Source organism: Pleurodeles waltl, chromosome 4_2, assembly GCF_031143425.1.
Source record: "Pleurodeles waltl isolate 20211129_DDA chromosome 4_2, aPleWal1.hap1.20221129, whole genome shotgun sequence".
Lineage (NCBI taxonomy): Eukaryota > Metazoa > Chordata > Amphibia > Caudata > Salamandridae > Pleurodeles > Pleurodeles waltl.
Genome location: NC_090443.1, coordinates 862,767,697 through 862,781,654, shown reverse-complemented (window position 1 = coordinate 862,781,654; position 13,958 = coordinate 862,767,697). Strand labels below are relative to the sequence as shown.

Below are 13,958 nucleotides of genomic sequence, written 5' to 3'. Positions count from 1 at the left end.
GCCCACAAACCAACCAAACTGATGGGTGTGACATGGGTGTGGTTAGAAGCCCAAGGAGAAATTACAACAAGGACAGAGTGCTTTGCGTGCTCGACCCTAAAAAAAATGAAAGGCTGGACCCAGGCACATTCGTATGTAACTTGTTAACAGTAAGACACAATGCAAGAAAATAGATTTTCAAATAAATATGCCATATTCTTCCAGACAGAGGAAGGCACTAAATCTGCAAATAGATTCCTTTCATTATACACCTAAAAAGTAAATTTGGTTGTTCAATGGGAAAGCTTCACAATCAGCATAATGAGAAGTCTTCAAAAATACAGCACAATAACAGGCTTCCATCTTAGACATGAAGCATTCACAGTGGCTGCTGTGCTTAAATGTTAAAGTCCTCTTGCTCATTTTGAGGACTCTTACCACCAAACTATGCCACTAGTGCCTTAGAGCAGCCATTAAATATTAGCCGAGCGGTCTAGGGAGCTCTCCTTATCTGGTCAGTGGCACTTGGATTCAATGTATGTTTTTCCTGGCATCAACATCATCATATGAGAAAAGTCTGCAAAGAAAAGCAATAGCTAACATAGGAAGCATTTCCTACTGCCCAGAAAGGCTCCTTTCACATTCCATTTAAGAACACGCTGTTTGGACATGAAAACAGGACCAATGTATGTTCTTATGCCAAAAAAATCTATATACACTGAATATTTAAATGCTTAATTAGATAACCACGAGATATACAAGTGCAGAAACAGGGACCCCAATTTCTGGAAATACAAATTGTGGGACTGTTCAGAAAAGCCTGGATCAGACTGTAATGCTTTATTAACCGCCCAAGCTTGCTTCAACTTACCTTGATGAAATGAAGTACAGTGATGGAGAACCGCTCATTACAAAAACAGCAGTATACTACCATTTCCATGAGAACAGACAAGGACCCCGGAAGCTCTCGCATTGCGAACATCACCTAAAGGCAAACAATATAACCAAAATTAACCAATTTCATTGTTTGGAAAGCTTTGTAAAAATAATATGGCACATGAACAGAGGACCAACTGTGAACAGGAAGATTTCCAATGTAGTTTTAGGCAAGGGAAACAAAGATACACATGCTCAATTCCAGGCATTTTAAAGAAATGCAATTGTGGCCTCGAGTTAGTTTTGCAGAAATAGCCCCCTTGATCAGATTCAAAGGAGACACTTATCTTTGCAAATTTGTTTATCGTGGATTTACAGACATGTAGGCTGCCAACTTTACACAGACAGCAAATATGAGGTGTGATTGAGGCAGGTTTGTGGAAATTAATCGTATTTCCATGATTAGATATATGTAGAGAATTGCAAACTTACTATTTCCAAAGTTATCAAGCATCATTATCCTCACAAATGTGCCCTCAATGCTGAAAATGACGTATTATGTGGATTTCTGTGTTTTTTTAAGCCAGTTTTATTGTTATGATGTCACTAGTAAACAAAAACTGGGAACCTTCATTACCTGGAAAAGAGAGAGAAAGTGTCACTGCCTCCTACACTTCCCCAAGCTCCCGATACCAAGTACGTAGTGCTATAAAGAATTTTATGTGAACTTAGTGCATTTCCTTGAAGTTTTTTTTTCTTTTGAACCACATCCGACAAGCAAACGGATTCCTTTCCAAAGACTATGAAAATGTTGTCAATGTATCATTTAAATAGGTATCAGATTCAACCCTATGTTATTAAAGACACAATTCTCAAGACAGAGAGGCCAGAGAACACATCCTACCCAATTGTCACATAGGAGTAACCAGTCTAATTGAAGGCAGTGTAAACCAGTTACAAGAGAGACAAAGGTAAGAAAGAACATATGTCTCACCAGAAGAAAGTGGAAGACCCACAAAACATTGCAAGAAGACATGGAATGCCATGGGGAGCGGAGCACATGGCAACGAAAAAAGAATCTGTTGTGGATAATGAGCAATAGGAAAATAAACATGGATAGCCCAAGATAGAAGCTGTACTGGTAAAGGTCTAAGGTGCAAGGCCACCGCAAAAAGTCCTGAGACAATTGGGATGGCACACCTAACAAGAAGGGGGGATTTATTGGAGGGAGTGGGTAGGATTCAGAGAGGGGAGGGAGGGGGGAGGGTTGGGGAGTGGTTCACAGAGGATATGTAAAGAGGAGGAGTGATGCATGCATGCTGCCTCTATCAGGATGCATTAGCAAAACCATCAACAAGCAGAAAACTCAACTCTGCTAGAGGCCGCCCACGTCAGCACCAAACACAACCTCGTTGGTGCAAGGGCAGCCGGATGCAGGGTGCAAACACAGCATTGGGCTCCCAATGCTTTTCAATAGGGGGGCACTGGGGATCACAAAGATGCTGCAGCCTAGGTCCAGGGGGTCGGTTCCGGAAAACCACAGGCTGGACAAGCAGGAGAGCCACCTGCTGGACGTCGTTGGGCCGGTGGTCGGATTACCCAGGGACTGAGGGCTGCGGTTGCAGGTCTCAGGAATCTTTGTCCAGTTCTCTTGTAGGTGGGGTTGGGGGGGGGTCACTCTAGATTTAAGCTGCAGGCGTCGTGTTGGACAGGAGGGGTCAACTCAGGGTGGACAATAGGTCAGAATCGCCTGGGGACCAGCTCTAGTCGGTTGGACCACCTAGACATGGGCCGTGGGCGTCTGATGCGAGTGGACAGGAATCACGAATACGGGGTAGTTCTGGAGTTCCTTTCTGGACAGGGCCATTGTCCACATGAGATCCTGGTCCTCTGAGCTGCAGGCAGTCCTCTTGAGGCTTTTAAGAGGTTGATGGCACTGCAGGATGTGTCGCCTTTTTGTAGCAGGGCTTCAGAAGATGGAGACAGGCCTGTAGAGCTGGGGCAAAATCAGTCGGTGTCTTCAGTCTTCTGTGCTGAGGGTCAGCAGTTTGCATCACAAAGTTGTGAGCAGTTGGATGCCAACTGAGGCAAGATGGATCCTCTGGTGCTGATCTGTGTAGATGTCAAAAAGAGTGTTCCACAAGGAAGCCGGAATCCGTCTGGGCCCAAACTCCCATGAGGATATAAAGAGTCTCACAATAAGGAAGGACCGACTCTACAGAAGACTGGTCAGGATGAAAGACATCAATTAAAAGGTCCATTGACAACTGAACGGTAGGAAGGTGTAAGTGCTACACCTCCGAAACACACTTCAACATATCTGCTAGAGCAGAACTTGACTCTGGAGACAACCTAGGGGACGATAGGAGGCTGGAGGACGAGGGAGGAGTCCAGGCCACTAGCGTTGCCCAATTCAAATAACCAATCCGATTGTGAATGTGGAATGGTGTCGGAAAGGGGAGGCTGATATTCCAAACCATGCCCCTCTGATTGAGGAACTGGAGTGTGGCCTCCAGAAGACAAAGGGCAACAATCTGTGATAAAAGACTCAATCGGAGCCACTACTGGTGTCGGGGTTGACATCGACTGATGTCATGAGGGCGAGACCACGACTTTGGAAGGTGCGTCTGTTGACTTCGGAGGGACGACTATCAGAGCGCCGAGCAAAGTCGACGGCACCACCACCACCACCACCACCGGAGTTGGCAAGGAGGAACTTGACGCCGACAATGGAGCTGGTAGAGTAGAGTCAGACACAGGAGGTAGAAACTGTAGAAGGCCGTGCACCAGTGCTGAATCAACTCCGAAGACAGAGTCGGGGGGCCTGATGGGCACCCAGGGAGAACCCACTGTTGAAGATCCTGTCAGGGCACCCTCCACCTCCTTGGGGCCTTAACGAGCTCCAGGGGAAGGCGTAGGCCCAAAAACCGCATGCAGGGACATGTAACAGTCCCACAACCGAACCAGAGTTGCACTGGCACCAGGAAAACTGTAAGATACAGGGCCGGACTCCTGTGCGGACTCATCCTCATAAGAACGGGTGGAACCTCGGGGATGCGGTGAAGCTGGAGGATGGTGCAACTTTAACAATGCTTACCTTGAGACTTCGAGGGAACCGCCTGCGAACGACTCCTGGAGCATTCACACAGACAGTTCATGGATGGATAAGGACTCCGACGCCTGCGGAAGTCCTGGGAAGACTGCGACAACTGCGCCGCCAGGAGCTTCATTCGCCGCTCCCTCAATGCTTTCAGCCTCAAATGTTGACAGACGTCGCAATCTTCGGTGTCGTGGTGGGTACCTAAGCACCACATACAGACAAAAAAGGAGACCGTGACAGACATCTGTCGTGCATAAAAACAACAAGGCTCACAACCAGAAGACATACACACTGTTCAATCGAATGGAAAAATCGATGAAAAAGGAGGCCAAATGGCTAGAGGAACCGCTTCTCTGGATCCGCTTTGCAGAACAGAAAAGAAGAAACTGACGTTAGCGCCTTGAAGGAGGGTTTATATGGACTCCATCGCTGGCATATCTGATTGACGATGTGCATATGCAGTCACGAGGTGCCCTCTACCGATGCGCAGACATACTGCTGAAAAGCTTTTCTGGGTCCAGTCTGGAGATTGGGGAGAATTCTAAGGTAAGGAATCTGTGGCTAACTGTCTCTATCAGATTATGTCCTTTCTGTTGATGGTTCGTGTTTGAGAGTCAGGGGAGGAAGTTTGAAAGCAGCCTGCGCTGTCTGGATTTCTTGAAGCTTCTTGGCTCAAGTAATATTTTCAGCCCAAGTGGCTGAACTGATTGCTCTTACAAGAGCACGCTGTGTTTATGATCAATTGAAAGAGATGATCTTTACCGAAAATCAGTACAGCTTCGGTGTTGTTAATGACTACGGGCAGCTGTGGGCTCAGTAAGGATTTATGACATCCCCTGGATCACCAATCCGCAATGGCGAACAGGTGAAAAATCTCCTCAACGCAATCCAATTGCCTAAATAGGTTGCGGTGGTCAAGTGTCCTGCACACTGACCTGAAGATGATCATGTGACTTTGGGCAATCGGTACACCAACGAGATTTCAAAGTACTGCGCGCACAATGTTTGTACATTTAATAGAGAATTCATGAATGAGGGAATAGATGAGACTAACTTTAACCTCTTGTTGATAACAGCTCACACCTGGAATGAGGTAAAAAGGTTGCAGAAAGAGGGGTCTGAGGAAGAACCGCAAGGCTGGTTTAGAGCAGGTTGTGTCAAAAGAGATGACATTTGGATTTCAATGGATGGAAGGCCAGTGTTGCCAGATAGTTTGTTACCACCTATGGCTCGACATTTCCATGGCCCTGCTCACATTGGTAGGGATGCTATGGTGAGGTTGTTCCGACAAACCTGGTTCAGTTCTAAATTCAGAGTGATGACTGAAGCCTTGTGTCACAGGTGTGTTGGGTGTCAAAATAATAACGTTGGGAAGAGGACTGCAGTTACGTTGAGCCACATAGGGCGATCGGGGGGGGACCATAACAGAATTAAGATTGATTTCATTAAGATGCCTGTGTGTAATGGATTGAGGTATGTTTTGGTCATTGTATGTATCTTTTCCCGTTGGGTTGACGCGTGCTCACCTTGGCAAAATGACAGTCTCACTGTGGAAAAACTGTTGTTGAGAGAACTTATCCCCAGGTTTGGCTTCCCAACCTCTTTGGAATCAGATCAAGGAACACATATCAACAATGAGGTCCTAAACTTATTATGTACAGCATTACAGATGAATAAGAGACTACATCGCAGCTATAGACCTGAGGCTTTGGGTCTTGTTGAACAAGTGAAGTTGTTAAACGGAGAAAGGCAAAAAGAACAAGGGTACCTAGTCGTAGTTACTCTTCACCTGAATGGGCCTACTTTGCCAATGTAGCAGACCAAGAATTCTGGGAATGTTGGCTTCAGCATACAGGTTTAGCTGACTGTCAGTGAACTGGACATTGCGATTGGGTTGTATTTGGAACTTTCACTGTCATCTGGAAGCGTAGTTTGTGCACATATTAGAGACATTTATCTTGATCAAGGTTGAGAATTTAGGAACCCTCCTAGGTCCCAGTAGAAGAAAGATGGTTGTCATTTAGAAAAACACAGAGTAGGGTAAGGAAGCCTCACGAAGATTTATATGTATTAATACTGAATAAACTTTTGAGCTTTATTTTCCTGGTTGTATTCATACAAACAAGAAATACACTTATTGCTGACATGCTTTGTTCAATAATAGATCTGATTCCAAAGAAGTAATGGAAATAAATCAAAGAAATAGACATAGATGCTAAGTGAGTGCTGGTTTTGCTAATCATTTTAATAACATTGCTAGTAGAAGTGTTTTCCCCCCACTAACCCTGCAGAGGGAGGGGAGACCTACTATTCCTTCCTGAGATATTAGTCCTAGGAAAGGCAATAAGTTAGGGAGAACACATTACACATAGATACATCTAGAGGACATTATTCTGCAAATGTGTATTTCCGCTTGCTGTATGAATATGTAGAGACCACAAAGGCTAGGTACTCCTATATATGTACTCAGCTGCCTGTATCTGCTTCAGAAGGTATTACTTACAATCACATCCCTCTGTCATATAGGTTTTCATGTAGTCTGTTGGTGAGTTTATTTTATGGGACAGGACATTATCAGTTTTGTTTTTCCAACTATGATATGGTTCTTTCACAAATTCCTATAGTTGAACATTTGAACAGACGTCCAGCCCCATTGGAAATAAAAATCATTGCAAGATTTTTTAAACCAGTTTCCACCTTAGATACTGTATATGCCGACAGACACAACTTAACTTGTCTTTTATCAGATGTAGAAATTAAGTTCTTGAGTTAAGTTGAAGACAGGAGGAGAGATTTGGAAGCCGGATCACAGACAGATGAGTTATTTCAATGTTGGAATAGATGGACAAAGGAAGGCATAAAACAACAGTTAGCTGGAAACTTAGCGGCTTTAGCTCTAAATTAGGAACATAAAGGGAGATTGTGCATCTGGATGGAAAGATCTACCACTGACAAATGTGTTTGTGGGAAAAAGTGAATGTGAGCACACGTTTGAAGTTCGGGGAAATTTCAAGTTGTACTTGGATAGTGAAAATGGAGTGATTCCTGGTGTTAATTTTATTTGTGGCAAACAAGCATATTTTAGACTACCGAAAGGATGGTATGGTACATGTTATTTGGGAATCGTCTTCCCTAAAATCTATCATGTGGAGCACTTTGAGAATCCTGTTTGGATGAAAGGGTTTAGACCTAAGAGAGGTGTGAGTGCAGGAGAAGTACTAGTAGAAATTGTTGGTGCTTTGATTCCATCTGTGGGAGTGATTTTTGAACGATCTGAAAATCAGAAGGCTGTCTACTATAGTGGACAAATTAGCCACTAGTACTGCTGGAGCATTATTGGTTGTTAATACTGAAATGATAGTGGTCATTTTGCGAAATCGACTTGCGTTAGACATGTTGCTTGCAAAAGAGGGCGGAGTCCGTCAGATGCTTAAAGTACAACAATGTTGCACTTTTATCCCGGATAAAAGTGAAGATTTGCAGAAGTATATTCAGAATATTTCAGAGTTGACGAAAGATTTTAAGGAATTGGAAGCAGCAGGTGCATGGGAGGCAATTGGGAGTGGATTTTGTGCTATAAGCAGATGGTTTGGTAACCTGTGAAGTGGAATACTGGGATACCGAATGTTCCAAAGAACGAAAGTTCAGAAAGGCAGGAAAAGAAAGAGGACAGAGGTTGAACTAGAAGATAGTTAATGTAGATATTATGATGACATGAGGAGTTTGGAAGAATCTAGCTGAAAGTTGATTAAAAGAACTAAAGAGTCTCATTCAAGAATGAACTGGGATTTCTCAAAGTCATCAGGGTCGAAAGAGCGTAGCTTGGCTGTGCCATTACGTCTCTAGAAAAAGAACGTGAAAGGGTGGTAATTTTCTGGTGGCCACATTTAATATGTGGTCACATTTAATATGATTTCATATAATTTCTGCACTGCAAAGCATATGAGTGGAGTGCATCTCTGGATATAACATTTTATCAACGATTTATGGATATTTGAGACTCACGTCTTAAAAGTATTATTTTGCATAATTATTTTGTATATTCTCATATGTAGTGTTTATAATTCATTTAACTTGGAAATATATTCATGTTTTATTAACTTGGCTGCAATGAAGCCTCCAAATATAATTTTCTTTTTACTGTTAACTTCCAATGTGGAGTTGTTTCTCTAAAATGCTTCTTGCGAGATGCAAGTGTTAGAAGCGGAGATGGAGTTAACAAGAAGCTTATTGTGCGTGAGAGATAAGAAAGCATGAGACTAGCCATGCAAGGACAAAGAGAGGAGTATTCTGGAAGTTTGGCAGTGGTAAATCCTTTGAAATTGCTGAGACCAAAGAGTATCAAGATTGACGTACCAGCTGTTTGAAAAATGTGACTTTCAATTCAATTTAATTAGGGTTTCAATCAAGAAGTTTCGACTGTGATGTCATCGTCTTGAGAAACTGTGATCTAAGGAAGGTTTAGTTAGTGAGAGATTCAGACCCTTTCTTATTCTTAGAGCTGAATGGACCCTTCTGAGGTACAACCTCATATTTTCTACATGCCTTCATCCCATCACACCTCTCTTAACAGAATATTCTACTTAATTTCTGTTTTCAGACCTTTCTCAAATACTCCTTTAACATTAGAATAGTCAGGTTTTAGTTTAAATGGTTAGGCAGGAGAACAAGGCTCGGGTGACCAAGAACCACATGCTTTTTCTGATTTTCTGCATCGTAGCAACTGAAGTTTTAGTGTTGTATATGCTAACTAGGTTTAACATTGTACAACACTTTAATTCTCCTTTGGTGATTTCATATTTTTATACTATGGTTTTGAGACTCATTCATGTAACTTTGACTTTGAGTCTGTAATAAAGCCCTTATAACGCAATGAATTGAGTCTGAATGTTCATATGTGACATATGGGTTATACAGAAATTGTTTAATGAATTTGAGAACTGTTACTCTTCATCCCTCAGAACTAAGAAGCAGAGATTGGTCGGACCCCAGTATTAGTGAAAGGGCCCTAGGCTCCACCACTTGTGTGCATATCCGCTATATGTAGTGCATGTTACAACTGTGTGATATGCAGGAGTTTTGCCATAATTAATGGTTTAGTGTATCCTAACACATAGTGACAAGAACTAGCCTGACAACCAGGACACAAACATCCAAAAACCCCTGGGAGTGCAGAATATGTCACCTTACTCTCATTAAAGTGAGAACATCAGTGAAGTCTGGATACGCTGCCACCAGGATGTTACCCAATGGCACCATACACAGGAAAAAATAATCCTCAGCTTGCCCACTTTAAGATACCTGGAAATCTTCCTGCTACACTGCAAAACTATTTGCTGTGTGACAGTCTAATAATCCACAAGGAGGCCCACCTAGAAATAATCGATATATGCAGTGTTTGCTTCGACAAGGAAAATAAACATTAACAGAATTATAGTAATGATGTTGCCAATATGTTTATGTAACATCTTATTAAGTGCATTTGTTTTTATTACATCAATGACATTTTATTTTGTCCAAATTGGACAATGGCATTTGGGAGCCCTGATATCATGTACACATGTCAGATAAGTCACATGCCAAAATGTATGTTTTGTGTAAAGTTGTGAAAGTCCATTTTCTTAATCTTTCCTGTGTGTGTGTGTGAGGCAGTCTATCCTATAAAAATAACAGGGAACAGTTTAAAATAATGGAGCATTACAGGATTTTAGATTCAGACCAGATATAAAAACAAAGGCTGATACAATGGGGTCTTGGACGCAACTACAGAGATTTTGTACAGGAGGGATTTTTCCAAGCACAACTGACGGTGTATCACACATGCATATCCCACCACACCTTCTCAGATCCTTGGCGAGCCCGCCCCTCAAAATCTGTCCTGTTAACTACTGGATACAGCAAGGACACAGACTTACCTTTACAGAGAAAATCAGCACACACCTGCATCCTGCACTCCTACACCCATTCCCTGCATTTGACTTCCATCTCTATGTGCATTTGCCTGTTTCCCATGCTGTGTCATGCATAAGGACATAATCATACCAATCAAATGAAGAACTCAACCTTCAAAAAGGTTCTGTTTCTTCAAATTAGGTGGCACTCTATGACCAACAGGGGCTTATCTGCATTAATGTGCGTTTGACAAAGAGGTGTTGTGCAGAAACGCTTTGTGTCTTAAAGCCAGGCTCTAACATGTCGTAAAATTGTCATCCATAGTCCCTTTTGAAGTTGAAGGTTCACAATCCTTTTGCTGCCCACTATTTGTACAACCTCAGGCCTTCTGAGTGTAAATTTCGTCATCTCCATTTTGCAGTTTGTTGCTGCTGCCTCAGTTAATGGATGCAAACTGCTTATAATCAACGGACATAGGTTTGGAGTCATGGAATAGTCAAGGTGACTGCCAACAACAACATCGATTGAGGCAGTTCGGTCACTGTACAACTCATCAGAGGTGTTTGCATACTATGATGCAGATTTTAAGGCATTATATTCCACATTTTTTCTAAAGGAAATGCTGTATTATTACTGGAAGGCCAAATGATATGTGGTACAGTAGCTCAACTACATGCAGGAAAAATAATACAAGACGAGTAACATGGGGCATTTGGTAGGAGGGGTAGTTGTGGCAAGGAACTTAATATGCTGGATCTTCATCACTGAGTGCTCATGTATGTATAGCTGTAGGAAAGTAGCCTCTTTCCAGCTTGGCTACCCCACTTTTTGCCTGTTTGTCAGTGTGTTTGACTGTGTTCACTGGGATCCTGCTAACCAGGACCCCAGTGACTGTGCTCGGTTCTCTAAACTCGGTTGCTGGTAACTTTTTATCTCCACAATTGGCATACTGCCCCCCCCCCTCCATGGAAGTCCATAGTATATGATACCTAGGTACCCAGGGTATTGGAGTTCCAGGGGATCTCTATGGGCTACAGCAGTTATTCTGCCACCCATAGGGAGCCCATGCAAAGGGTTCTGCAGGCCTGCCATTGCAGCCTGCGTGGAATGGGTGCATACACCCGTTTTTACTACAGGTCACTGCACCAGATCACTAGAAGTCATCTGTATAGTAGGCCCTCTCAGGCCAGAGGGCAAGTTGCAGGTACCTGTGTGTGAGGGGACAGCTGCACTAGCAGAGGTGCCCCCACAAACTCCAGATCCATTTTCCTGGACTTTGAGAGTGCGGGGACGCCATTCTACGCGTGTACTGGACATAGGTCTCTACCTATGTCCGGCTACATAATAGTAACTCCGAACCTGGGCATGTTTGGTATTTAACATGTTGGAAACATACCCCAATACTGTTGCAAGTATTCGAAGTATGATTCCATGCACTTAGGGGGTTCCTTAGAGGACCCCCCAGCATTGCTACTACCAGTCTTACCAAGGTTTTCTGGGCAGCTCAGCTTCTGCCACCCCTCAGACAGGTTTCTGCCCTCCTACTGCTTGATCTCATCAAGCTCAGGAATGCAGAACAAAGGATTTCCTTGGGAGAGGGGGGTAACGCCCTCTCCCCTCAGAAATAGGTGGGACTGGCTTGGGAGGGGTATGCTCCCCAAGCCACTGGTTTTGCTATGAAGGGCACATTTGGTCCATGCATAAACCAGTACACACCGGTTCAGGGACCCCCAGTCCCTATTCTGGTGCAAAACTGGACAATGGAAAGGGGAGTGACCACTCCCCGGTCCATCACCACCCCAGGGGTAGTGCTCAGAACTCCTCCAGAGGGTCCCTCGGTACTGCCACCTTGATTCCAAGGATGGCAGGGAACTCTGGGAGCATCTGAGTGGCCAGGCCAGGAAGGTGACGCCAGAGTCCCCTTCTGATAGGTGCTTACCTGGTTAGGTGACCAATACCCCTTTCAGGGCTATTTAGGGTTTCTCTCCTGTGTGGGTCCTCAGATTCGGCTAGCAAGATTCCAGCAGTACTCATCTGCAACCTCTGCTTCGACTTCTGGCCTCCGGAACCACGACTGGACCCTCCAGGAACCTACAAGCTGCAGATCCACAAGGAAGACTCTTCTGCAACACTGTATCCAGAATTCCTGCCAGCTTTGCAACATTTCCCCAGGCTATGCATCCACAGAAGACTATGACTCTTCAGCCTGCAGAAGAAGGAATCTCCCTTGGGGTAAAGGCATCACACCCCTGCATCCGCAGGTACCTGGCTCCATCGACGACTGGCTGGATGGTTCTCCCCTCATCCCGAGTGGTGTGGATCCTGCATCACAGGTGGTGCGCCAGATGGTTTCTTTGGTCCTCTCTACAAGCTGTCGCACTTTGGCAGTGGTAAGTCCTTTCCACTCCACGTAAGACAGCACCCTTGTGCACTGCATCCTTTCCAGCTGCCAAGGCTTGCTTGCTTCACCTCCACCGGGAACTTCAGGAAACGTGTAGCTCCAGCCCTCAGCGCTCCCTCCTGCAACTCCTGTGCCTGTGCGTGGTCCTCCGGTGACATGGGAGCAACTTCTGTAGTGCTGTGTGGGCTGCTTCAGCGACTTCTGTGTCCATGGTCCTGTGGGACACTTGTGGGTGCTGCCTTAGTTCCTGTGGATGCTGAGGGTCCCGTGTGACTCCCCCTCCTGGGTCTTGCTGGTCCCCGGCAGCACTTCCTTTCCTCCAACCGTAAATTTGCCTTTGCCAAAGCTTGTTGGTGGAAATCCTTCACCGACACCCAACGGCAAACCAGCTTCCAGCGTGGGACACCTTTTGCACGCCTCAGGAACTCTTCTCCAGTTTCTGCGCTGCAGTGCTGATCTGTCTTACTTCTTCGTTGACCAACTCCAAAAGGTACCTCTAGGGGGGTAGTATCTCCTACTCCTCCTGGATTCCACAGACACTTCTGGACTTGGTCCCCTCTCTCCACAGGTCTCCATCTTCGGTAATCCATTGCTGATTTCTTGCAGGCTGTTGTGGGTGTCTTCGTTTTCTTCTTTCCATCCTTTGGGGTGGTTTTGGGGAAATTCAGTGTTTTACTCCTGCATTCCTGGTTGCTGGGGGATACTGAATTACTTACCTGTGTGGTTTCCTAGTACTCCCAGCTCCCCTCCACACTATTTACTTACCTAGGTGGGGGCCCTGGGTTTGCATTCCACTTTCTTAGTATATGGTTTGGGCTCCCCCTATGGCTACTATTGCCTATTCCTATTTTACACTATTGGAGGGTTGCCTCCCTAGTATTTTCGGATGCTGTGTTCCAAAAATAAAGTACCTTTATTTTTGCACAACCAAGTGTTTTCTTTATTGTGTTTAAGTACCGAGTGACTGTAGTGGTATTTTGCATGAGCTTTGCATGTCTTCTAGATAAGGCTTGGCTGCTCATCCACAGCTACCTCCAGAGAGCCTGGCTTCTAGACACTGCCTACACTTCACTGACAGGGGATACCTGGTATAAGGTGTAAGTACCAAAGGTTCCCACCACACACCAGACCAGCCTTCTACAATAGCTAATGGGCACGAAGTGTTTGTGAAACCAGGATCAACAGAAATAAGCAAAAGCTGCTGATGTATTTCGTAAAGTTCAGGGAGCTGATAGGAGGATACTTCAGGGTATGTAAGATAGAAGTAATGTAGACTGAAACTTACATCATAATTCTTTTTAAAATACAAAGGAAATAAAATTGTATACCTCTAGGAGGTAAGGCTTCCCCTCCGGCCTGAATAACAAGGCTTCGACTTCTTCATGAAGGGCAAGAGGAGAAACTGGTGTGTTGATGGAGGCTGGTAGACGTTGCTTAACAGCTCCAGGTGCTGAGGAGAAAAACATGCGCCTTTATATTTCTTTTATATACAGAAATGGTTTACATTTGTTTCTGTTCCCTTCTTAAGGTTTAAACCGTTTCTATCAAACCTAACATGTAAAATATGAAAGGTCTTAGTAAACATTGTGCACCAATAAAAGCAGTACCTTGTTAATCTAATCCTTCCATGTGATTTCAATGCAATAAAGATTTCTACAGTTGTGTGGTCATAAAACTAAAGTCAATAGTTCTACCACAACACTTCATATC

The 13,958-nt window shown here is 44.2% G+C and overlaps 1 protein-coding gene across 2 annotated transcripts in view; it reads right to left on the bottom strand.

Moving 5' to 3' along the window:
- The window catches only part of USP24 (ubiquitin specific peptidase 24), a 1,409,949-nt gene that overhangs the window by 178,423 nt on the left and 1,217,568 nt on the right, over positions 1-13,958 (bottom strand). For both annotated transcript variants that reach the window (XM_069232604.1, XM_069232603.1), the window contains exons 59-60: positions 13,577-13,698; positions 851-964 (exon numbers count right to left, since the gene is read on the bottom strand). In XM_069232604.1, coding sequence (XP_069088705.1) covers positions 851-964; positions 13,577-13,698 — 236 coding nt within the window. The remainder of the gene's footprint in view (positions 1-850; positions 965-13,576; positions 13,699-13,958) is intronic.